This window comes from Amphiura filiformis, unplaced genomic scaffold (genome assembly GCF_039555335.1).
Source record: "Amphiura filiformis unplaced genomic scaffold, Afil_fr2py scaffold_44, whole genome shotgun sequence".
Lineage (NCBI taxonomy): Eukaryota > Metazoa > Echinodermata > Ophiuroidea > Amphilepidida > Amphiuridae > Amphiura > Amphiura filiformis.
This window is the reverse complement of record NW_027305508.1, coordinates 316,241-342,046: the sequence shown is the minus strand read 5'-3', so window position 1 is coordinate 342,046 and position 25,806 is coordinate 316,241. Positions and strand designations below refer to the sequence as shown.

The window sequence follows — 25,806 nt, the reverse complement described above, 5'->3', positions numbered from 1 at the left end:
GTCAGCTCATGTCGATAATGTTAGTAAAACTATTTCCAAAAGAACTGGCATAATAAAACGTATAAAATATTTCCTTCCATACAAAACCACTGTAATGTTATCCAATGCTCTTGTTATTCCCCACTTTGATTATGGAAGCATGGTCTGGTCAAATTTTAGTGTAGAGTACCATAATAGGCTTCAGGTACTTCATAATAATTTAGCTAGAATAATTCTCTCAGCAGATATAAGGACACCAACTAATGATTTAATGAATACATTGCAGTGGGTTAAACTTGATCAAAGATGGCATAATACTCTATTAATGACTGTTTTCAAATGCTTAAAGAATGAATATCCATCATACTTATCTTCTCAATTTGATTTTGTTCATGATAACCATAATCATATAACTAGAAATCATACTTCTAATACATTGATTGTACCAAAATTTAAATCAAATTCAGGTCAGCGTACTTTTTCATGTCAGGGCAGCCTATGCATGGAATTCTTTGCCACCGACAGTAAGAGCTCAGATGGAAAATATGACTTTAGGCCAATTTCAATCAAAATTAAAGAAATTTAGGCCTGTCTTTATCTATATTTTATTCATTTACTTGCTTGATTTTTGTATATAAATATAATTATTGTATTTCTGTATTTTGAATCATGGTATTTATAATTATCTTGTAGTTGATGATACCATTATACTTATTTGTAATATATTGTAAATACATTGTAAATACTGTATGATACTTTGTAAATATTGTGTATCGGAATATATTTTGTTGCATAACATGTATCAATGAGGGCCTGCTTGAAAAGCAGTGCTTGTCACTGAAGCAGTATAACCCTCAATAAAGAAAGAATTAATAATAATAATAATAATAATAAACCCACGGCACCCATGGTATTTTGCCGTGGGTGTCCATCCCCACTGCCATAATGCCCTCAAAATTTGTCCTTTACCCAAGGCAGTCACTTGCCGTGCCCTCTAATGAAGTTGTCGTCGGTGCCCCAGCCCTGCCCCTTCATTATAAAATCATCTACTGTTTGTGTGTGTTTTCTTCACTTTTGAGAAATTGCCTTGGTGCCGTTCTCAAATTTTCAACAGTTGCCATGATGCCCTCTTAAAATATTACAAACTGCCGTTTTCAGTGAAAATCCAAGGCAATTATCAACTTGCCCTACAAAAAGTTGCCGTGCCCCTTCAGATCCTTAATTCGAGGGCTGCCAACCAACCATGAAAGTTATGTCAGACAAAAGTTTGAAAAATAATAATACATCATCATCTAAGTTTTAAAACAAGATTTAGAATTTTGATATGGTATTGAATTAGCACCAACTGAATTACACCTGGCATCATTAATGATTTAGTTAATGTCACAATAAGCAATATCGGTATTAAATTTTAAATGCATTGTGGAATGATATTGGCAAATTTTGGTATAGCTTAACTCTGATCTATAAGAATTTTTTTTTGTGCCTAGAAAATAATGTTTTAATATTTAGAGAATAAAGGTATTGTTTTTAACCGCTGGAGTGCATCTATCTTCTCATATAACACGGGCAACATCATTATCCGCCGAGTTGTTTTACGCCAAAAATAAAGATGTCGCATGTTATATGAGACGATAGATGCACGATAGCGGCTAAAAACAATACCTTTATTCTCATTCTTAAACATTTCAATGAAAATGAATATATTAAAGATGAAGCCCCACTTTTGGTCTAAGTTCCTTAGGGAATTAATCAAGGTTAAAATGTATCCATGTAAATTCTGTTCTGTCTGTCATCAAAGTAACAGGTGTAAGTCAGTTCTTCACAGAAGAACTGGCCAGGCGGGGCTTCCTCTTTAATTATAAGTATACCAAATTTTAATCAAATTAAATCCTACATTTTACAAGGAATTACCTAGGGCTTAGAATCGATCAGTCCTGTTGTTGCTATGCACATTCCAATTGGTTCAAATAGCGCGTACGAGTATCGCGTCGACATGCACGCTCTAAGGTGTGTGATATCGCGTCATATCACACGGGTAAGAACCAATAAGATTGCAAGAACATTCTCAAGTGTTTAAGAATTTACTAAAATTGTTAAAAACACAAAAAATAATATTCCACTCTCAATTACAATATTTTTTTTTTTTTTAAACTGAAGTCAAATATTTTAATCAATATTTTATAAGTTAAAAAAAGCAATATTCCTGATAGGTCAGAGTTCACTTGTAACAAACCAATCGACAATGCATTAGGAAACTCTGACATCACTAGCCTTGAAAGAAATTAAATTAAATAAATAAAAAAACTGAGCCCTCACCTTTCTTTTGTAACAATATTTTCCTTCAACCCTTCTACAGCCACTCTATGTTGGATTTGCATCTTAGCCAGTTTTTCTTGCCGGCTTTCAATTTGCCGGTTCACATGACCTTCCTTTGCCGTCAACTGATGTAGGACGTCTGTCTGCCCTTGCCGTTTGTCCCGGATTTTCTCAATCTCACTTGCCATTTCCCTGAGAAAAAATAAAATTAAATACAGTTAAATAATTGAAAAATTGTACTTTGTGTTTCCACAGGATAATGACATCAATGCTTTCATGCACGTATGTAACAAGATGCTGTCATTGTGTGTGGGCATGTGTATGAATCAAACCGTGTTGTTTTAACCACTAGGATTAGGTAGCATATACGGCATTGACTATGCTCCAGCAGGGTCGGCCTGTTCTGGGCAATACTTTTCACAGAACTACGCCACTGCCTCCAAAAACACACAAATAAACAAGATCAAAACAAACAAAACATATAATTAGATCGTACAATCAGGTACGCCACCCACAAGCTGTGCTTTGTTCTGTGTATGATGCACCATTCTAAACATAATTAAAACTACGTCAAATAGAACTGGCATAGCATATATAGTAAAGGTGTTTCATTACACTTGCTTGCAAAGAACAACTGCCCTTGGTTACAGTTTTAGCATGTACGCATCGTAAACACTGACGTGTGGTCCCGATTGGCTGATTCAATCGTCTCTACAGTGCCACAGACCGGTAATCTGATTGGCCAGTTACCTCATCTTCATTTAGCCTCATGTCCCACTTTGAGTCTATGTTGCACTAGCAGCTTAGGCCTGTTGAAAATATGTTTCACTGATCTGTGCATTTATTTATAGGTTACATATGGTTAGATAATTATATACGACTTTGTTATCACTGGAAAATCTAATCTAATTTTCACCAAAAATGGGTTTGAGGCAGTGTTGTGCGGAAGCCTTGATATGATACTGTTAGCATATGAAGTAGAATTCAGGGGAAATGGCAGTCATTCACACTATACTGCTTCAACCTAGAAGTACAAACCAAATCTGTGGCATCGGGGGCCGATTCTTTGCGTCACACGCACTGTGTTAAAAAATGCGGCGCATAAAGAGCATGGTACGCTCGGCAATCAACTTTGATTCCCGCAAATAAGTTTACTAGAATCTTTGCAAGAATCAATTACGGGATTCTCACTAAGGTTTTAACACTGCCTTTGTCTCAAACCCCAATGAATGATGATGAAATTGTATCCAGGGGCGTAGCAAGAGCCTCGGGCCCATGGACAAGGAGCAGTGTGCGGGCCCTTTTAACATCTCTTTTATTCCTCTTATTTCATTTTTGCTTTTGCTCGGGCCCCTGGACTTCGTCCACCCTGTCCACCAGCTTGCAACGCCCCTGATTGTATCTCCTGTAATAGTTAACATGGTCCAATGCACCAACCAGAGATGCCATTCACTCAATAAACCTGAAACTGGTTAGAAAAACCTGAAAAAGTGCACAAATGCAGGCCAAAAAGCCCCAAACCCAAAACAGGCTGAAAATAAATAAAAGTGCAGGAATTTGGAAGAAACCTGAATTCAGGCTAAAAACTGAAAAGTGGCATCTCTGACCAACTCACTTTTGTTTATCCAATTCTGCCATGATATTAGCTAGATATTTGACTCCCTGCTGACTCCCTTCTAGAAGCACCGATCCCCTGTCCTTCTGACCATGAATTTCTTGTAATCTTCTGGCTTTTTCATCTTTAGCCGCTTTCCCTGCACTGATGGCGTTGTGCATGCGCGCCATGTCAGCCTTGATGCGTTCTGGTGACTGGATGATCTGTGGACGCAGTTTATCTATTGCTTCTTTGGTGTTGTGAGATGAGAGCTTGAGTTTTTCCTGTAGAGAACATTGAAAAATCATGTTTGCATAAAACAGTTTATCCCAATTGCAACTCTTGTTGAAGTGCTTTTTAAAATTGAAACCTTAAAACCTGGGTCTCCTCATAAAAAGTTTTCCCCAATCCCCATTTATATTGAAAGTGATTCCATATTATTTTAGGGAAAATCCCAAAAATCCAAGCGTCGTTATGGAGGGAGGAGGTTATTTCTCTTTTTCTCAAAAAATATCAATGTTCTTTTGACCCACTTATAAACCAGACACGTAATTTGGTATATAGGCTACTTTGTAACAGGATTGCATTATTTTTTAATGTACTTATTTGACCCCTATCTATAGTAACTGGGTACCCAACCCCAGGCAAAACGGTAAGGGATCTCAGAGCAGCATTGGAACCCAAAGATGCAGCGTGCAGGCCAACCGGTGTGTGGACATGACCTAGCACCCATCAAACAAGCCTCAGCTATGGGTTAAATAGCTCCACCTATATGGCTTCGTAGTCCAGTAAAGCCATCGGCCTAGGAGTTGGAGCTCTATCCAGCATGACAAAAAATAATGCTGAGGCGTTCATCCTGTAGTGGATTGATAATGGCTGAAAAAGAAAATAAGTAATTGACCCCTACCAAAAATTGCACAAACTTTGAAGAAGATAGCCAAAGCCAAATTTATTCGGTACCCTTCAGGCATGTCAAAAGCACTTTCAAATCTTTGTATTAATGATTTGGTCCCAGAACATAATAGCACTGGTTCTCTACTCATAGGGCTCTTCCAGTTGAAATCCATACACCCCCTATGGAAGACATGACCTTAATCCCCCACATAGGGAGAGAGAATTTCAAATTAGGTTACCTGGATGGGTGACTAAAATGAAATCTACACCCCTGTGTGGGATATAAAGGTCATGTCTTCCATAGGGGTGTATGGATTTCATCTGGAATAGCCTTTTGTGTTTGTCTATAGTACGGATTATAAACCTCAAAACGTGTGCCAGCTGTTGGATAGTGAACATTCCACATGGTGGATTGCTGTCCACATTAATGAGACCTGTTCTCACAAAATGAGTGGGAAGTCACCAAGGAAGAAAGGGAGATAAGCTTCCTTTAATATGTCAGAAATTCTTCTTTAAAATATTGACTATTGCACACCAATTGAGGACACAACCCTGGCAAGTTATATATCATTTTAAATCTTATGATCCAGAGATTATGAATATTGCAATGACTCTCAAATGCAGATTTGTAACTTTACACTCATTATGTGGGAACATCTTATTTGCCTGTCAGTGTTTAGATGTAGATGTGTAATATTTGTGCTTACTATTTTCGCTGTTTTCTCTGCTGTTGTCATCTTCAGCATCTGGATATCTCTCTGTTGTGTTGCCTGCTCCTGCTGATATCCAGTCATTGTACCACTCAGTTTGTCCACCCTTTCAGCCATCTAGAATATAAACAAATTAAACAATTCCTGTCTAAATGAATATATACACCAATTTGCAAAGACCTTTCGCACTGCCTGATTTGGCGCAGTAATATGGTGTAAACATGAGGCCGGGTTCTGATTGGCTTTAGAATTGAATCATGTCATCATCACATCAATCACCGATCGATCTGGTATAGCACAGCATAACGCAGGCATGAGCTAGTTCTTTTTACGCCATCCATTGCCCAGTGCAAAAGTATTTGCAAAACTTCTTTTTGCTGGAATTTTTTGGTGGAATCATTTGGTTTGTCTACATCAAGGGTTCTCAATTAAATTCTTTAAAGTGTCACTTTAAAATGCACAGAATTCTAAAGGGCCATTATAGCCATGAGAGCAGAAGGGATTGACTATCGGGTGGTGTACATGGGCTCGCTTTAGGACTGCTGGTCCATGGGCAAAGGGGTGGTTTTTTTCCCATTACCTAATAAACTTCCATTTTCATATGATGGAAAAATTTGACACAAATGCCTGAAATCCTGCAAAAGCCTGAAAATATACACCCTGACTTGATTCAGTCTTACCTCAGCTATGGCAACATCTTTTTCTGCTCTCTCAGCTTTGATTTGATTTATGCGTGCTTTCATTTCATCTATCCTCTGCTTGTAGCTCCGATGCTGCTGAAGTATCTCTTCCTACAAGACAAAAGGATAAAATACCATGTATCACTGCATACTGGTGGTCTGACACCGTTCAAAACATGCAAGAGCTGTTCAAGTTAGTAGCAGAAGGCACCAGTGTTAGACAATAGAGATGTCAAAGGTTGCAAGCTCGGGCTTATTAAGCAAATGTTGGTTATAAATGGTCAATTCCAAGCAACCTCGCCCAAATTGTCAAAATTTAAAAATCAAGTCAAGTATGTGATTTTGGTCTCATATTGTAGCTAAAAAGCTATATTTTCTGAAAACGTACTTTTTTAGGAGGAAATGGTGTCCATTGTTAGAAAAACATCGTAATTTGCATAAATTTGCATATTCTTGACTGGTAAAAGCAGCAAAACTAAAAACACAGCAACTGCTCTGTACTGTAAAATTTTGGAAACAAATTATGCATGTGAATATAAAGTTTATAAGTAGCTCAAAATATAAACACCAGAAATTTTCAAATTTTATAACGTGTAGCTTCGTCAGCATTGTTTGAGTACCAATTTTACGATTAAAAGCATCATTCCAACGCAATAGTATCACTTATTACCACTGCAATTTTAAAATAAGGTTGATTTTCATTGAAACTAGAATGCAAAGCAAATATATTCATCCCTATCCAATGACCCAAAAATAATTTTCAAAAGTCTAATTTGCGGTAACGACCAATTAAAGTTGCATCATTCGCATACGCGTTGCGGAATGATGCATAATTCATAATGTGCCCGTTGGAAAAAAAAAAAAATTCACAATTTTGGGTTAGAACTTTCTGAAATGCATTGCACAGAATTATCTTTACAGTAATTGATGTTTCAGCATTGCCTGAACCATTGTAAGTGGCATAACTCCACAAAACCCCCTGCATCATTCCGCAACGCCATAAGGATTCATGGATTGCAAGGATTTTTTCTTTAAATTTACGATAAAATAAAAACAGTGATGATTATTTCTTGATAGATGGTGATAGTTGTTATGTTACATCCTATGGCTAACACCCAGTGCTAAATTTCACTTCCAAGAATTTTAGACTAGCAAAATGTTGACATAATTTTAGTTTCAAAATGTGACCATGCAACACAAGTTATCTGATTTAAAAATCGGTGATAAATATTTTTGGATAAATATTGATATTTGTCAGCTAACATAAGTAGCCAAGTATATAAAACACAATTTACTCAAATTTATTGATCTATTTATTTTTATTTTCAAACATGGACTGCTTTTCATTTTCTATGGGATTTTACACACAGCATCATTCATAGCGCTCCTTGCATCATTCATAGCGTGACCTAGTGTCGGAAAATTTGCCATAAAGAGACGATGCCCAAATTTTTTTTAAATCGATACTGACAATTGTCAGTTTACATCCTAAGCTTTAGATTAAGTGGCAAATTTAATATCTCAGATTACTAAACTCACAGAGTTTGTCAAAAATGTTTTAGTGCAAAAAATACTGGTCCCGTGCGCATCATTCCGCAACGCAAACTTTGCATATGCAAAGTAGGAAATTAGGGTGGTTTGGAAAAGTTTCTCCTACCTTAATCATTCACTAACCAAAAATACTTTAACATTATGCTATTCACCTTGTGCTGTTAATACATATTTGGCTGCTGCATCAAAAAGAAATTCGTACAAAGGCAGTTTGCATCATTCCGCAACGCTTGGAATTGCCCAAATAACTAAAAGTTAAAATTAAAGTTAACAATACTTTGAATTACATCTAATGATCTGGGCTTTAGTAGTAGATAGTAATGGGATTCTGGCAAAATGTCCAGCATTACGGTACTTACAGTTTATGCAACAAAATTGCAAGTTGTTTATGACTGATAGATCTCGTAATTATATACCGGTTTGGCATGGTTTGTGGTGTGTTAATGTCTTTATATTTTTATTTTACTGTTTGTTTGAAATATATGCTTTAGACCTTTTGGGTACCTCCACATTTAATTGTTTTGTAATTGGTTCACTAGGTGATCAGCTATTCTGATTTCTTTTAAATGGAAAATGAAAGCTATTTAGTTAAAATTATACATAAAGTTGTGTTTCTTCTTTCATTAAAAAGAGTGCTCGATCCAGTGAAGGAGAGCGTGTACATCTGAATATCCTCAGTCCCAAAGCAAAATGTATAGATTTTTCACAATACCCACTAAACAACTGATATGCAGTCATCAATAACTATTCACTTTGTGCATACCAAGGTAGTGAGCAATTTTGTTACATGAAAGTGACACTGGCAATACCGCGAAATAAATTCCAACAGATTATATAAACGTTACAAAAAGGCCTAATTTTTCTTTGTCTGTGGATTACAATTGTTCGATGATAAAATTCAAATGGTAATTAACCAAGAACATGCGCGTATTTGGGGGGCTTTGGGGGCGCCAGCCCCCCGGGGTAAAAGCAGGGGACGGCCAAAACGAAGGGGTGGCGGTAGAAGAAGGGGCGGCAAAAGAAGAAGGGGCGGCAAAAAGAATTAGTAAAGAAAACTTAGGGCGGAAAAAATTTGAAAAAGTATAAATTTTTTTTTTTTTGCTCTTCACTTTTTCAAACCACCGAAAAAAAAAAAAAAAAAAAAAATTGGGTCAACATTTTCGGGCTGTTGAGGAAGTGGCGGCAAAATTAAATTTTTTTCAGCCCCCCGGGATAGGAGCGGCCACGGTACGCCACTGAATAAACCGTCTAGAATTTATTATGTATGAGTGATATAATCAGATGATTTGTACACCCTGCCCAGTGCATCAAGGGAGTAAAAGTAAAATTTACTACAACAATAACAACACCAACACCAACAACAACAACAACAACAACAACAACAACAACAACAACAACAACAACAACAACAACAACAACAACAACAACAGCACCATACCTGTTGTTGTGGTTATAAGTTTCAAATTGTTCTCCTGAACAACAACAACAACAACAACAACAACAACAACAACAACAACAACAACAACAATAAAAGCACAACAACAACAAAAGTACCATACCTGCTGTTGCTTGATGTGGTTGTAAGTTTCAAATCGTTCTCCTGTAAATCGGTAGAAATTGATTATCGCACTCATCATTCGGATAGTCCTCTTTGGCTCTGTGTAAACAATGGACACAACACAACTTATTATATAGAAAGGTAACATTTAACTACAAATTTGAAATTGGCGACTTTATTCAGCTTTCATTTGGGAGTTGTTGAGTCTATAGTTTATTGTGGGGGTCATATGAAGCAGTAAGAAATATTGCATAGCGATAATTAATATTTTTCTCACAATAACTAGCGCGATATTGCACACCCTTACTTGATGGACAATATCTTTACTAAACTAATTAATCTGCAAAAATATTTGTGTACATAAACATTATGTAACCAGAGGTTTTCAGTGGTATAAAAATCTCAACTTTTTTTGTGAAAGGTAGGAGGACGAGGGTATGGATCACGAAATGCCCCTTTAAAAAAGATCAATCAGCTCTACTCTGTTGCTATAAATTAGACTGGTGGTATCATCAGCGTACCTCAGGTTAGTGACCCTTGTACCGCCAAACTTCACTCCACCTTCAAATCCCTCCAAAGCTGTTCTCATGATGTCTTCAGAGTAGCTGTTAAATAGGTTTGGTGATAGTGCACAGCCCTACCGTAAGCCTCTTCCGATCTTGAACCAATCTGCGTTCCCACTACATGTTCTGACTGTAGTTTCTTGGTCTTCATATAAGAGGCTGATCAGGTCCACAAGATGGATTGGGAACCAATCTTCTTCATAGTTTCCCACATCTGAGCATGGCTAACACAGTCAAAGGTTTTACTGTAAGTCTATGCTCCCTGCATTTCTCAATAACATTCCTGATGTTGACAATTTGGTTCCTAGTCCCCCTTCCTTTCACAAAATCCTGCCTGCTCATCAGATATTTCTTGCTCCAGTTTGTTCCTCATTCTCTTATGATGATCCTCAGAAACACTTTACTTGCATGTCAAATCAGGCTGATGGTCCGGTGATTGGCGCACTCTTTTTCCTTCTTCAGCAGTGGAATAAATACTGCCCTACACCAGTCTCTCTGCCATTTCTTCTTTTTCCATATGATACAACATAGATAGACACCACATTATGTCTATCCCTTTTTTCTCTGTTCCATAGCAAGCTCAACTTCAGATCTCAGTGGTGGAGCACTGGAGGTTCTTCCTCACTCGTTTTGTACATACACCTTGTCTCAAACAGCTGGGAACTATTCTGTCGGTCCAACATCCGGGCTACTTCTAGTCTTGGGCCCAAGCTTCATGTGCCTCACTGTTTATTATGAACGACAGAAACCGGCTGTGAAAGAGGCTAAATGTCGATGTTGTTCACTCCAAATTCAATTTCGGAAAAACCAACACTCGACCATGAAACTTAATTGTTAAGTAAAAAATTCAACTCGGCAGACTAAGAAACTTGTTTGATTGCACTGCACGACTGACTACTTGCGATCGAAATAGTATGGTAGATTAAAGTAAACATAATAAAGAATCAAAAAATAATAAAAACTGAAAAACAAAATCTGCAAGGTTTTTTACCCCTTTTCCAACTTTAACTTGCCGTATCTCGAAATGGCTGAGTGCGACTTATGGCGGGTTTCGTCAGAGCGGGTCACAATTTATATTCTTGAAGAGGTTCATTAGGTTTGTAAAAACTCATTATATACATTTCATCTTGTCAAAACCAAAACTTATTTACTGACCTGACAGTTTTGACCAACCTGGGTGATGGCCATCTTCAGAGTGATGTCTCCAACTTCTGTTTACCAACAGAGGGTGCACCAACAGAAAACAGAAGTTGGAGAGAAAAACATCACTCTGAAGATGGCCATCGCCCAAGATGGTCGAAACTGTCACGTCAGTAAATAACTTTTGGTTTTGACAAGATGAAATGTATATAACAACACAATTTAGTAAAACAACACTTACTTGGATAAACTAATTATGAAGACAACACTTACTTGGATTAAGTAAATCTTTGATCTTGAAATCGTCCACCTGACATGCACCCATCAAACGAGACCTGGAAATATTTATAAAAAAAAATTAGTTCAAAATTGTGTAGTGATATGGGTCTTAACAAAATGCTGGCATTTATTTTCACCCTGTATATTCTAAACAAATTGCTCTATTGGATGCCATATTCATTTATACACAAAGCATTCTCAAACAAGAAGTTAGCGATGTGCTTTCCATTGATTAGAACATTAAAATACAACTTTTGATTTATTTTGTTCCTTCCTTGCATCACTGTTTCTTTTGTAATGCTCATCCAATTTCAACAAATGAGGTCTTTAACAAGGCGGTTCTCGAACCACGAGTCTCGCCTGCTTTCGTGACCACCTGCTTTTGCGATTACTTTTGGTAGAGGTAAATGAATTTGGTGGTTATCGGCTGGGCACAATTATCTGGCTGATGGTGACCTAATTTGACCTCAGATGACCCCTGGTGACCTCGAAATGACCTTCCAAAAATTGGGCTTTAAATGTTGACTGTACCCGTCAAGTTTCATGCCCGTACAACAGTTTGTACTAAATTGGACCTCAGATGACCCCTGGTGACCTTGAAATGACCTTCCAAAAATTGGGCTTTAAATGTTGACTGTACCCACCAAGTTTCATGCCCCTACAACAGTTTTTACTCATTTGACCTCAGATGACCCCTAGTGACCTCTAAATGACCTTCCAAAAATTTGGCTTTAAATGTTGACTGTACCCACCAAGTTTCATGCCCGTGCATACAACAGTTTTTCCTTAATTTGACCTCATATGACCCCTGGTGACCTTGAAATGACCTTCCAAAAATTTGGCTTTAAATGTTGACTGTACCCACCAAGTTTCATGCCTGTACAACAGTTTTTACTAAGTTGACCTCAGATGACCCCTGGTGACCTTGAAATGACCTTCCAAAAATTTGGCTTTAAATGTTGACTGTACCCACAAAGTTTCATGCCCGTACAACAGTTTTTACTAATTTGACCTCTGATGACCCCTGGTGACCATGAAATGACCTTCCAAAATTTGGCTTTAAATGTTGACTGTACCCACCAAGTTTCATGCCCATACGACAGTTTTACTAATTTGACCTCAGATGACCCCTGGTGACCTTGAAATGACCTTCCAAAAATTTGGCTTTAAATGTTGACTGTACCAACCAAGTTTCATGCCCATACGACAGTTTTTAATAATTTGACCTCAGATGACCCCTGGTGACCTTAAAATGACCTTCCAAAAATTGGGCTTTAAATGTTGACTGTACCCACCAAGTTTCATGCCCATACGACAGTTTTTAATAATTTGACCTCAGATGACCCCTGGTGACCTTGAAATGACCTTCCAAAAATTTGGCTTTAAATGTTCACTGTACCAACCAAGTTTCATACCCATACGACAGTTTTTACTAATTTGACCTCAGATGACCCCTACATGACCTCAGTGACCTTGACGCACTAACCAATACAAACCGGTTCTGTCTCGGGTCAAGATGCACCCACCCACCAAGTTTGAGGAACGTGCGACTCATAGTCTCCCAGAAAATAGGCGGAAGGCAAACTTTAACCAAAACTTTAACCAAATTTGTCACATACACACACACATACACACATATACGAATTTTTTATTCAATAATGAACAAATACATTTGGGCCACCAAAGCGGCATTATAAATCATTACATGAATAAATTACAAACAACATGAAATTGAACAGGAAGAATTAATTGATTTTGGTGAGCCTGTATCGCAGTCTCCAAATGATGTTGGTTCCAATCATGGAACTGACAGAAGCATACTTGGCAACAGCCTTGGCAACACGTTTGGGGAAGCCAAGTTTCTTCAACCCACTTCGGAAACGGTGATGAATATGGCCGAGTGACCCAATCACGAAGACAAGGATTTTGCAATCAAATCCGCACAATGTGAGCAAGTTACAAAGAGGAGTATACTTTTGGAACTTTGTGTTGTAACTTTCCTCAATGAAAGCATCGAAAGGACAAGTTACTTCCAAGATGAAACACTTCATGTTTTCGTGATCAATGAGAAATAGGTCTGGTTTTCTTGCTTGAATGTCCTGAAAGATGTTTTTGCGAATTCAATTTCATCATCGTCATTCGTGATCAGGGCACCGAGATGATCTTTTCACGGGTAGATATCACACCTGTTGTATTTTTTAATTTCCTTTTCAAGGATATTCATGATCCAGTTATGTCTTGAAATGTAATTGTAACGAAATTGCATGCAGCCGTTTGCTACATGTGAAATTGTATCATATGGATTTCTGCAAAGAGGGCACGACTTGCTAACCTGAGGAAACATTACATGGAGCAATGAATTTGATTCAGCGATTTGGAGTCTAGCTTTGGTGATAAACTTAATCAGGTCGACACTTAAGGGTCGGTTCATAGTGAATATTCGAAGCCGAATATTCGGCTTCGAATACTTTTTGTGACGTCAAAATATATACGGCAACGAATAAAATATGAGTTGAATCGGATTAAATATCGCGCGACTGATAGCGAGATACTATTGATTTATATGAAATGCTCGAGGTCACCTGAATATCGCTCGACTAACGATGATTTCAAAAATCCCCAATGAAAATTAAGGGATCTGGAATGGCGTTTTGAGCGTTTCGACAGTATTTTTGTGGGACATGAGAGCACATCAGACATATCGAATTACATTATAAATCGAAGAATGTCTTTCTGATATCAAATAATTTTCATTTTTGAAATTTACGATATAATACAAATTTTATGACAAATTATTAAAATTTGATATTTTTCACATATTGATATATAACAGTCCTCTAGTAAATTATAAATCTAATGATATTTTTTAAAGTGTATGTAGTGGGAGGAAAAGCCGACTATCAATTGAAAATTTTGCCCTTTCATATTGAAGATATGGATTTTTTCCCCAAAAGACCTAATTTTTTTGGTGTTTTGGGAAAAAAATCCATATCTTCAATACTGAAAAGGTCAACATTGTCAATTGATTGTCGGCTTTTCATCCCACCTACATACACTATAAGTATAAATCATCAGATTTATAAAGTTTAATTTGAGTACTGTTAAATATCAAAAATATCAATTTTAATCATTTGCCATAAAATGTGTATTTCATTGCTAATTTCAAAAAATCAAAATTATTTGATATCAGAAGGACATTCTTCGTATTCAGAATCCTATTCGATATGTCTGATGTGCTCTAATGTCCCACAATAAATACCTACTGTCCAAACGTTCATACCCCATCCCTTAACCTGCCCAGTTGTCAAATACGCCTGGATAGTTCCAAAATGGCTGATAACGAACTGAAAGAAAATGCTATGGGCGCACACCACTAAATAATCTTCCCATTGAAATATGTGTAAAAACACCGGTTTTCTTTGCTCATTTTGAGGCCTTTTGGGCTCGTTTAAAATTTTTTTATGATGACCAGTCGATTGTAAATCGATGAAAGTTTAACATATGTTTCAATGTATAGGGTCCTTATTGTCCTTCCACCTCGTTTTCCCGCCACTGAGGCCGTGAACAGCGCCCTCACTGTTTTTGACATGCTCTCAAGACTGCAAACCCGATTCTGCCATTTTTTAATTCATGGACCTATTTTCTCAATAATTATAAAATGCGACTTTTTTGGTGACTCAAATTTATTTATAGGCTTTCCACTTTTATTTAAGCTATAATTCGCCACTCTTTCTGATTAATAAGTCTAAAGACCAGCCCAAAATACCTCAAATAGTTTCTGTATTTTACCGAACTCATTAGGGTTACACAAATGGCGCATTGATTTAGTGGTGTGCCCCTTATTAGTGCGGTACAAGCGCACCCATTTTTATATGATATGAAAGTAAAGGAAAATGCCTGGCAGGCAATAGCATTCCAATGCTGTAGTGATGGTAAGTAATGTTTTATGCAAATAATATGATATTTAGGCTTACAAACATAACCTAAATGTACAAGTGAATGTTTCCATATTAACGTAGCTCTATTTAAATCGACTGATGCAGAAAAAAGTCTTAACTCCAAATTCAGATTTATGCCCCCACCCCGGTTTTACATAAATAATGTTTGGCCCCAGTTCTAGGTCCCCATATGCATCTGCCCCTGGCAGAGGATGTGTGAGGGTCTGGGTGGTAAATCATTGGTTATTCATATAAAAATGCGTTTGCCATGGAGGTTCACCCTTTTTGTCATCTTTTCCGACTAGCGAATTCTTGACGTTTTTGGCACCTATAGGCCTAAACGATGTTATTTTGGGCGGAATAAAGATGTAATGCGTTGTTATCAGTCAAATTCATAATTATAATTAATAATTAAGAGGGCAAAATAAGTAATATGTAGGAATGGATATATAGCGCTTTGCAATGAATATCTTCATAAACTATGCAGAACAACCAAAACCACGAGCGTTGGTACCCTATCATTGCGTGCTCTTTTAAAATAAATTCTTGTTTATTTCTATGATTTGTGAATCAGGCATTAAAACACACTTAGGCCCTGTAGCAATGTAGGCCTACACAAGTTTGGAACGAGACTTTTTATCTTTTGACGCGTATTTCGGTCAAATGCCAAAATTGATTGCTCAATGAATCATGAAATGAGAGCAATACTACTTTGATGATACCGATCAAGTGGATATCAGCCAATGAAAAAAGTATTCACCGGAAATATATTTGTGGGAGTTGAATTTTGTTGAACTCGACAGATATATATTTGTGGGTCACCGTGGGTGGTCTCATATATAACACTTGTGCGGGCTGTCATATTTGTCGTTGCTTCAATCATATCTTATGATATTTATATATTTATTTATTTATTTATTTATTTATTTATTTATTTATTTATTTATTTATTTATTTATATTTATTTATTTATTTATTTATTTATTTATTTATTTATTTATTTATTTATTTATTTATTTATTTAATTATTTATGTATTTATTGACTTATTTATTGACTTATTTATTTTTATTTATTAATTTATTTATCTATTGACTCATTCATTTCTTGATTTGCTTTTGCAGTTGAAACCTACAAGAAGGTATGGGTCAACCTCCGCTCCTGGTTTTTGGCATATTAGAAAATATCAGTGTTTCAGAGTACAAATTTCACAATGAAAGTAGTAGGCCTATAGATCTTCTTTCTCTTTCTTTCCCTTTTCTCTTGTCCCTTGAGTCCCTTCCCTTTTCTCTTCTCCTTCCCCTTTTCTTCCCTCTTTTTCTTTTCTTCTTTCTTCTTCCCTCTTTCTTCCCTTTTTCTCTTCTCCCTTCCCTTTTTCTCTTCTTTCCCTTTCTCTTCCCTCTTTTTCTTCCCTCTTTTCCCTTCCCAATTTTTGACTCTTCTTCCAGGTTTTTTTTGTCCGGGGGCAGCTTGCACCCCTGGCCCCCACTGGTTACGCCACTGCTCCTATTTAGACCCATTTATACAGACATTAAATCATTACAATAGTTCAATGGAGTTTACCTATTATGATTTTATTAACTTCGTTAAAGAAATTCTCTAAATTTTGCTTACCTTAGTCAACGGGCAATACTTGTTAACAGTCGGACAACGCTGTGAATTGTAGAAATATATCTTTCTCCGGTTCATAGTTTTATATTCAAGCCGCATATATTTTGACGCCCAAAACGATTCGAAGTCGTAATATTCGCCTTGAATATTCACTTTGAACCAGCCTTAAATCACCATTCTTTAAATGCTCCATCGAACATGCATAATCTGCTTTCTCAAGGTCCGCAAGTCTTCCCTGTGATTCAAGATTTTTCCAGATGCTTAGTTCAGTTTCAGTCAGTTTCTTTATGATAAAATGATAAATTACTTTGTGACAAACCATAACAGTTTCACCTGCCTTTATGGCATACGCAAAGTTTTCGTTGTTTGATTTAACCAACTCGATGGCTAATTTTGAGCAGATCTCGTTTAACTCAACCCAGGCTGACTTGCTCAAGCAAGTCTGAATATTTTTTATGATGATACCATTTTCATCAGCTTCATACCCAGCAAAATTTTTACCTTCATCATTAGTTTGCTGACAAGGACAATGTAGTTTATTTTACAAACAGACAATGGCATACCAACCCAGGGGGAGGGTAATGACATACTGACCCAGGGGGCAGGGGGCAAGTAAAGTTACTCCCTCTGGCTTAAAATATCAAGAAAAAACAATGGCAAAAATATTTTATACAGTATTCTCTGTTGTATAGTAAATAAGTCACCCTGAATGTGCTCACCTGTTTGCAACCCATGTTGACTTTGTGCAATGATCACTTTGATCATGGTTCAGAGCACAAATTCATGCTATCTGTGTTCAGAACCATGAACCAAGTTCACCTGGCAAAGATTGATTTTAATGTCACACTACGATGGCTAATATCTTTCTTTTCACTTGCTTCAGTCCAAAATCATGTTGGTCCACTTTAACAGTAATCAGTATATTTTTTACACCAGAGGGCACAAATATAATACCACAGGCCTCCAGAATCAACCACCTGGCAACTTTATTATAGCTCTTAACATGAAGGAAAATTTGACAGTGTCCTTGAATGGTTGTGGTGGTATGAAGGCTTTGCTTTGCAAATTCCCGGTGAAGCATGCTGTGTACCCTTAAGGTAGTAGAGTGCTAAATTCAGGGCGTACTTGTATTCTTAAGATGTTTTAAGTTAGGCCAAGAAAAAAATGTTTGTTTGCCCTTTCCCGACAAATCCCAAAAAATCGTGACAGTCTTGGTCATGTTTTTATTTTTTTTTCCCCAAATTATAACCTCAAAAAATTCGTAATTTTTTGAACAAAAAAAATCATTAAAAAAATAATTTATACTTTTTTAAGATAGTTTAGAGCATTTTGAAACCCAAACTTTGGCAAATGATACCTCATGACTATGTTTCCATGACTGTTCTGAACTTTTGTTTTCAAATGAAACAAATGTGGGACTTTAACATCCGCTGTTACATCATATTAAATTGTTTTCCTTTAGACCTGGGGGTGCCTGCTTTCAGGTCTCGTGACCTTTTGGGTACCTCCACATTCAATTGTTTTGTAATTGGTTCACTAGGTGATCAGCTATTCTGATTTCTTAAGGGGGTACTACACCCCTGGCCAATTTTGTGCATATTTTTGCATTTTTCTCAAAAATTATATCGCATTGGTGACAAATAAGATATGTATATATTATAGGGGCAAGGACTACAACTACTGCACTGAAAATTCAGCAACTCAAGGCAAGCAGTTATTGATTTATTGATCAAATATTGGTTTTCCCTCATTTTTGACTGTAACTCCACAACTGTTTCTGTGTTGAAATAAAATTTACAGTGCAGTAGTTGTAGTCCATGCCCCTATAATATACATATCTTACTTGTCACCAATGCGCTATCATTTTCAAGAAAAATGCAAAAATAGGCACAAATTTGGGCAGGTGTAGTACCCCCTTAAGGGAAAATGAAAACTAAATTTACTATTGTGTTTTGTTTACAGAAAAATATGGTAAATATTATAAAGATAGGATCAAACAAATTTGAAAAGTAAAGATTATGAATGAGGTTAATGACTTTGCCGCAGGTATTGTGAAAAATCTAAACATTTTGCTTGGACCTCTGAATATCCTCGGTCCCAAAGCAAAATGTTTATATTTATCATAATACCCACAAAACAACTGATGCACAGTCATCATTCACTATTCACTTTCAGCGCAACTTTATTATAGCTCTTAACATGAAGGAAAATTTGACAGTGTCCTTGAATGGTTGTGGTGGTATGAAGGCTTTGCTTTGCAAATTCCCGGTGAAGCATGCTGTGTACCCTTAAGGTAGTAGTAAATTCAGGGCGTACTTGTATTCTTAAGATGTTTTAAGTTAGGCCAAGAAAAAAATGTTTGTTTGCCCTTTCCCGACAAATCCCAAAAAATCGTGACAGTCTTGGTCATGTTTTTATTTTTTTTTCCCCAAATTATAACCTCAAAAATTCGTAATTTTTTGCACAAAAAAAATCATTAAAAAAATAATTTATACTTTTTTAAGATAGTTTAGAGCATTTTGAAACCCAAACTTTGGCAAATGATACCTCATGACTATGTTTCCATGACTGTTCTGAACTTTTGTTTTCAAATGAAACAAATGTGGGACTTTAACATCCGCTGTTACATCATATTAAATTTTTTTTATAAAAATGAAAAAAAACACCAATTTCGACCTACCCACCCTCCTGATTTTTTTCATGAGGGCAAACAAACATTTTTTTCTTGGCCTTATTAGGGTATGCTCTAAATTCAGCAATTACAAAATTTCTTAGTAACTTACACTGCAATGGACAAGTTGATAACAGGGCAGATGTCATCATGCAGCTCTGGATACATGAGCTCTTGGCTGGCTTGCAACTGTGACTGACCAAACCTCTCCATTGGTACATTAATGGTGTTCTCTAACATAAAACCATATATCTGCTGAGTACGATGAGGCTGAATGACAAATAAATGGAGAGGGAACCAAGAAATTAAAGAAAAAAACAATGATTAAATTTAAAATGCAACAAGTACAGTATGACTAATTACGATAATGGAACTTGTAGTGTGTAATGTGCATATTATTTGGTCAATATTCTTAACAGCGGTCGTTTATCTTAACTTTTAGTTTCATTGGTTCATGCCTATGTTATGAGATAATAGAACACAATAAGAGTACAACTGGCATATAGAGTGCTGGGAAGATTAAACATTGTTTGAATGTTGAACCCCTCCCTCACAACAAACTATTCTAGGGGAGTCTGCCTGTCAAGGATAAAGCTCTGACACTTCAGCAGTCCTTCGTTTAAATAAATCAGTGGAGCTCAATTAATTGCTCTCCTGGAATTGTTCAGGAGCGCAACTTTGAGCACTTACAATTACACTCCTGGTAGAACTGAGAAGCTCAATTTGCTCCCAACTGAACATGAAGGCAGATCGTTTAGCGTCCATATCCCTGCCATGCATTTATTGTATATGGACGCAGACAAAACTTCGAGATTTAATCATTAGTTGATGATGAAAATTAGAAATTTCCATTCTTATAAATATTTTTTTCAATAATAAAAGCCCCAAAATTTTGACCAACCTACTAAGAATTGAAGTATATTCTGCAATATTTGTAAATGGTCGCATGTCATAAGTTGGGTACAATTTCCATTACATGGTCAAAAATGACAAAAAATGTATTTTTTGATATGTTGTATGTATTGACAACCTCCGAATAATTAACACCATTTTTAACCTTAACACATGCTTAATTTTTGAGATAATGCTTAATTACTAATTAATTAATACACAGGCTTCTATGTAAATCTCAATTTTCAAATGCAATTTTCTCAAATCGGACCTCAATTACAAAAATGACTGTAAAATTTTTATGTTATGCAAGAATGTCATCAGATTTAGAGGATATGTTCTCAATACATCAATGCTTCAAATGAACTAATTAAAATAATTGTACGTATTTTATTTAAATTGTAAAGGTCAATGACCTTTTACGAGTAATTAGCTTAGACGGTTATTCTATTATTGAGGAAATGAATATCAAGAAGAGAAATGTACATTAGCATGTTGCTAAAAATACTGAAATTCAATTAGGATTTCATTAAAAATGAAAATAAAAATGAAAAAATGGAATAACCCTTTAAGGTGGTACTACACCCCTTGATAAATTTGTGACTATTTTTGCATTTTTCTCAGAAAATAATAACACACTGATGGTAACAAAAGTTATGTATATTATAGGAGCAAGGAATCCAGTTACTACACTGGAATTTCAGTGACTCAAGACATTAGCGGTATGGTACATTATTTATGATAAGAAAAGAGGTACCGTTAGAATGTACCTCATTTCTTAACATATATAATGAACCATTTGTCTTGAATCACTGAAATTTCAGTGAAGTAATTAGATTCCTTGTCCCTGTAATATGTAGGCCTACATTACCGGTACTTTTTTTTACCAGTGTGTAGTTATTTTTTGAGAAAAATGCAAAATTAGTCACAAAATTGATCAGGGGGTGTAGTACCACCTTAAGTAGTCAGTAATTGTTCTAGTTGTACAAATTCAACATGCAAAGCTGTCAATACATCATACCCTCACTAGATTTGAAAAAGTAACCAGTAGTTTTGACATGCTGACATGTGAATTTTCACATATAGGCCCTATTGCACACTCCCGCATCCGCCTGCTCCACATCCGCCTGCTCCTCCACCCCTGGCATTTTTCATTTCAACTGATGTGATATTTTTACTGAATAATGTATAATTATATGCTTCAGTAGACTGAAAGAGTATAAAATTAGGCTTAAAATGAGGTATCAACCACTGTTGTAGGATATGGGGTTGCGGAAAGCCAATCAAATTTATATCGTAATTTTCAGAAAAGTGTAATCCCTCCACCCTTTTTGCATACCCAACTTACGACATGCGACCAAATGCAATGTCAGGAAATCTTGCACTTTGTGTATGCTTTCCGTAACGATGGTTTGATGGGGAAATCCCAGCCGGCGGCCCATTTGATGAAATTCACACTTTGTTTATTACAGGCGTGGCGGACTGATGACATGCAGTTAATGTTTATTTACTTATTTATCACAACCTGAAAATATTCAGTTTTTAATGTTTTAAGTTTATTTTATCATAAATAATCTATGTTTCCTTTATTAATATTATTGTTACGTTGAATAAAAGCAATTTTAAAAGCAAAATCGAAATGATAATTTTTTTTTGTATTATTGTGGCACCACATGTTTTAGCGTCATCAACAACACATTAATTTTAAAAGAAGTCTGGACCCCAGAAGTACGAAAATTTGATAGAAATTGGCCGAGTTTGCGCATGTTTTTGCACCTGTTTCTGACCACGTTTTGGACCAAAACTGACACAGAAATGAGACCATATATCGTAGCGACTGGAGATGGAATATTAGGGCGAAAATGTACTTAATTTATTTGAACAATTGACATTTGATGGGGTGTAGACCCGTGGTATGTGTAGCATAGGTTATTATGAAGTTCAATGCGCTGCGCCGTCTTCATGTTTGGTTTACTCGCGCCTCCGTCCAGGGCAAGGAGCGCAGTGAATTGCGCTAAAGGATCAGAATTCAGGAGCGCCAAGGAGCGTTAGCCCAATTGCGCTCCTTAAAAATGAAGGACTGCTTCAGGCTGTGAGCATTCCTCTGGCACAACATTGATCTGCAATCCATTTCATGCATAACATCAAAGCCACCCATCGGTACCTTTGGTGGTAGATCAGCATAGAAGGATATATTGGGTTATGGTCGTGCGTCATGAATTGGGGTATAGGAAAAGGTGGGGGCGTTACATTTTTCCATTTTATTTGGGACGTTTTGTCCCAGATCTCAAGAATGGAGAGGGTACTGAGCTAGTTTTGGTCTCATTTTGTTGCTAATGTATCTAGCTAAAATTGTGGAAAGTAAAAACTTAACACTGTATATACTTTTTGAGATATTGCAATTCAAACGATGCAGAGTCAGGGGTGGAGGTGCCTACGGTTGAGGTGCCTACGGTTGAGGCATGTGTTAAAGTATAGGGAATATTGATTTTTCGTGCCTCCCAAATTTATTTTTTACTGCAACTTTGTAACCCAGCAAGGTATTGAGATGGATTATGTACCATTGTTTTGGTATTGATGTCTAGTTTACAATTTGACCAAGCTAGGTTAATTTGTTGTAAGTGTGCTGCATTCTGTGTCATGGGTTCTAGGCTTTTCCTAGATACGTTACTGTGTTAACTATTCATTTATGCTCCGAAATGTTCTGAAGGTCATATTTCTTGAAGGAGTTACCCCACTGCTGTAAAAGTTTACATTTTTTGGATGGAAATTTGATGAGGAATTCAAATATGCCACTGTTTTTTGTGTGAGGCATGGAGGAAAAAGTTTTGATTGAAAGTGTAATAAAATCATAAAAATTATGTACGACTTTTGAACACCCTGTATCTCAGTTAGACAACATAACTCATCATTACAAGTTTGCTTTTTTTGAAAGCCTACAATGTTATTAGCACATCTAAAAAGGTTTTAGCAGAACAGGTGTTTATGTTAGGGCCGTGTGTCCTGAACTCGCCACCCTTAGCGTTACATGACAAATATTATGAATTTTTACACCAACCGGGTTTCTAATTAGATTATCTTGACAATCATCAACCCTAAACTAGCAAAAGTATACATTTTTGGAAAGCTAAAGGCATAAGCAATTCAAATATATACATTTCAACTCATTATACAGGGTGACCTGCAAGTATACAGGGTGGAATAAAAAAGATTTTGATAACAAATGGGTCACTCAATGCATTGCTTATTACCAACTTACAGTAATAAACGGGAAGTAAATAACATTCAAACCAAAATCACAGCTGTTTGGTAATCTAGGAATATAGGGTGTCCCAAAGTATGTTAGATTTTTTTACAATTCAACATATTTTGAACCTAAACATTTTCCCCCTAACTCATACAGAAAAAATGTGTCCATATTTAGACTCCTCGTCAAATTTCCCTTCAGAAAATCTATACTTTGACTATGATAGGATAAGTAATTACCATTTCACAGTAACTTTTAGATTTTGAAGACATCTGCATTACTTACTACAGTGTTTAATATGGCAACGGGTAGTTTTGTATGGAAAAGTTTGTATTTTCTAGGCTAAACCTAAATTATTAAAAACGTATAATAGAATTGTTTAGCTGTAAGGCCATGAGTGTTTTAGATGCTAAATAGAGTCCAAATCTAATTTACAGCCTTTACAGAAGCAGATTAGGCACTAAAAATACCAATCCCATAGAGTTTGTGTGTACCACATCCCCCACCACCGCCACCCTGCCCATTCTGAATTCTATGAAGCACAGTGTCAGTATTAAAAAAGTTTAAGTATTTCTTTTTACAGGGTTGAAAGTGCATTTTATTTAGCAATAAAATGAGACCACAAGCATGACACTACCTTCTTGCTTGACAGAGATATCATCATTTGTTTTGAGTCGACTTTGGCAAAATGTAACGTCGCCACCTTTTTTTGGTGGCGAGCTCAAGACACACGACCTTAGTAAATAGAGAGGAACAAAAAAGTATACTTTTTGAACCAAAATTCAACTTTACCACCCTATATGACATTTGTGGCACCCTGTATATTGACCAATTGTTTGTATGTGTGCATTCCCGGTACTCTTAAGCTTTACAGTGATATATAATTTTATAGGGTTTTGATGAACAGTTTATGAATTAGATCAGTTTAAGTACAAAAACATGTAAATTGTTCAATTTTTTAGTATGTAATGCATTTGGCCCCCAATTCTTGGCACACGACCTTAAACCAGCTGATATCCATACCCACATGGAAGACATGATATAAATCTTCCTGCTTACACCAGTGTGAATTTCAAATGGGGTTACCTGAATCAGTGACTCAATTTGAAATCTACACTCTCTGTGTGGGAGATTGAAGTCATGACTTCTATACACCAATCCGAGAAGCGTTTACTGTATTTGGCCCTCTATCGGAACCACAGATGTACCAGTGCAGGAGATTTAATATGTTCAATCAATCCATGATTGTGTATTGAAAATCACTGTTGTGTACAATTCTGTATAGCATTAGCACACTAAGAAGTAATTGGAAGGAACCCCCAACCTTGGGACACCACAGTTTTACGTTCATGACGTTGGGGACCCTGCAGTGATGGCCTAGTCAGATTGGTGTATAGGGGATTAATTTTTTTTTTTAACCCCTCTGGACCCAATTGAGAAGAAATCCTATAAGATATTCATTATCCAAAATGAAAAGCTCTGGCAGAATGGCACTTACCTGTGGGTTCTTGAAGTCATCCTCAGCAAATTGGTCATCAGGAAAAGTTTCACAAAGAAACTGGATGATGTCATTTATTGACATAATGGGAAAACCATAATGATTTGCCATGGTTGCTTTCCTTTTGTCTTACTCCTGTGAAAAAAAAGGATCTTCAGGGTTAGAATTTTGTACCACAGTGCAGTTTCAATTTTGATTCTTGGAAACAAAATTTTGCACCATTGATTATTTGATGAAAAAATGGCATGCAATTGGATATTTGTTAGGATAATTTAGATACAATCCCGCACCTTAAGGGGGTACTACACCCCTGCCCAATTTTGTGCCTATTTTTGCATTTTTCTCAAAAATTAGAGCGCATTGGTGACAAGTAAGGTACCGGTATGTATATAGGGGCATTGACTACAACTACTGCACTGGTGATTTTATTTCAGCACACAAACCAGTTGTGAAGTTAAAGTAAAAAATGAGGGAAACCAATATTTGATCAATAAATCAATTACCGGTACCGGTACGGTAACTACTTGCCTTGAGTTGCTGAATTTTCAGTGCAGTAGTTGTAGTCCTTGCCCCTATAATAAATATCTTACTTGTCCCCAATGCGCTATCATTTTTGAGAAAAATGCAAAAATAGGCACAAAATTGGCCAGGGTGTAGTACCCCCTTAATGCAAATTTGGGACAT

General features: G+C 36.4%; 1 protein-coding gene across 1 annotated transcript in view; it reads right to left on the bottom strand.

Moving 5' to 3' along the window:
• Positions 1-25,806, bottom strand: part of LOC140144186 (kinetochore protein Nuf2-B-like) — a 40,840-nt gene that overhangs the window by 11,832 nt on the left and 3,202 nt on the right. Inside the window, exons 2-9 of the mRNA XM_072166012.1 lie at positions 25,123-25,257; positions 19,599-19,756; positions 11,262-11,323; positions 9,287-9,384; positions 6,177-6,287; positions 5,494-5,613; positions 3,914-4,176; positions 2,299-2,490 (exon numbers count right to left, since the gene is read on the bottom strand). Of these exons, the coding sequence (XP_072022113.1) occupies positions 2,299-2,490; positions 3,914-4,176; positions 5,494-5,613; positions 6,177-6,287; positions 9,287-9,384; positions 11,262-11,323; positions 19,599-19,756; positions 25,123-25,233 (1,115 nt within the window). The 5' untranslated portion in view covers positions 25,234-25,257. The remainder of the gene's footprint in view (positions 1-2,298; positions 2,491-3,913; positions 4,177-5,493; positions 5,614-6,176; positions 6,288-9,286; positions 9,385-11,261; positions 11,324-19,598; positions 19,757-25,122; positions 25,258-25,806) is intronic.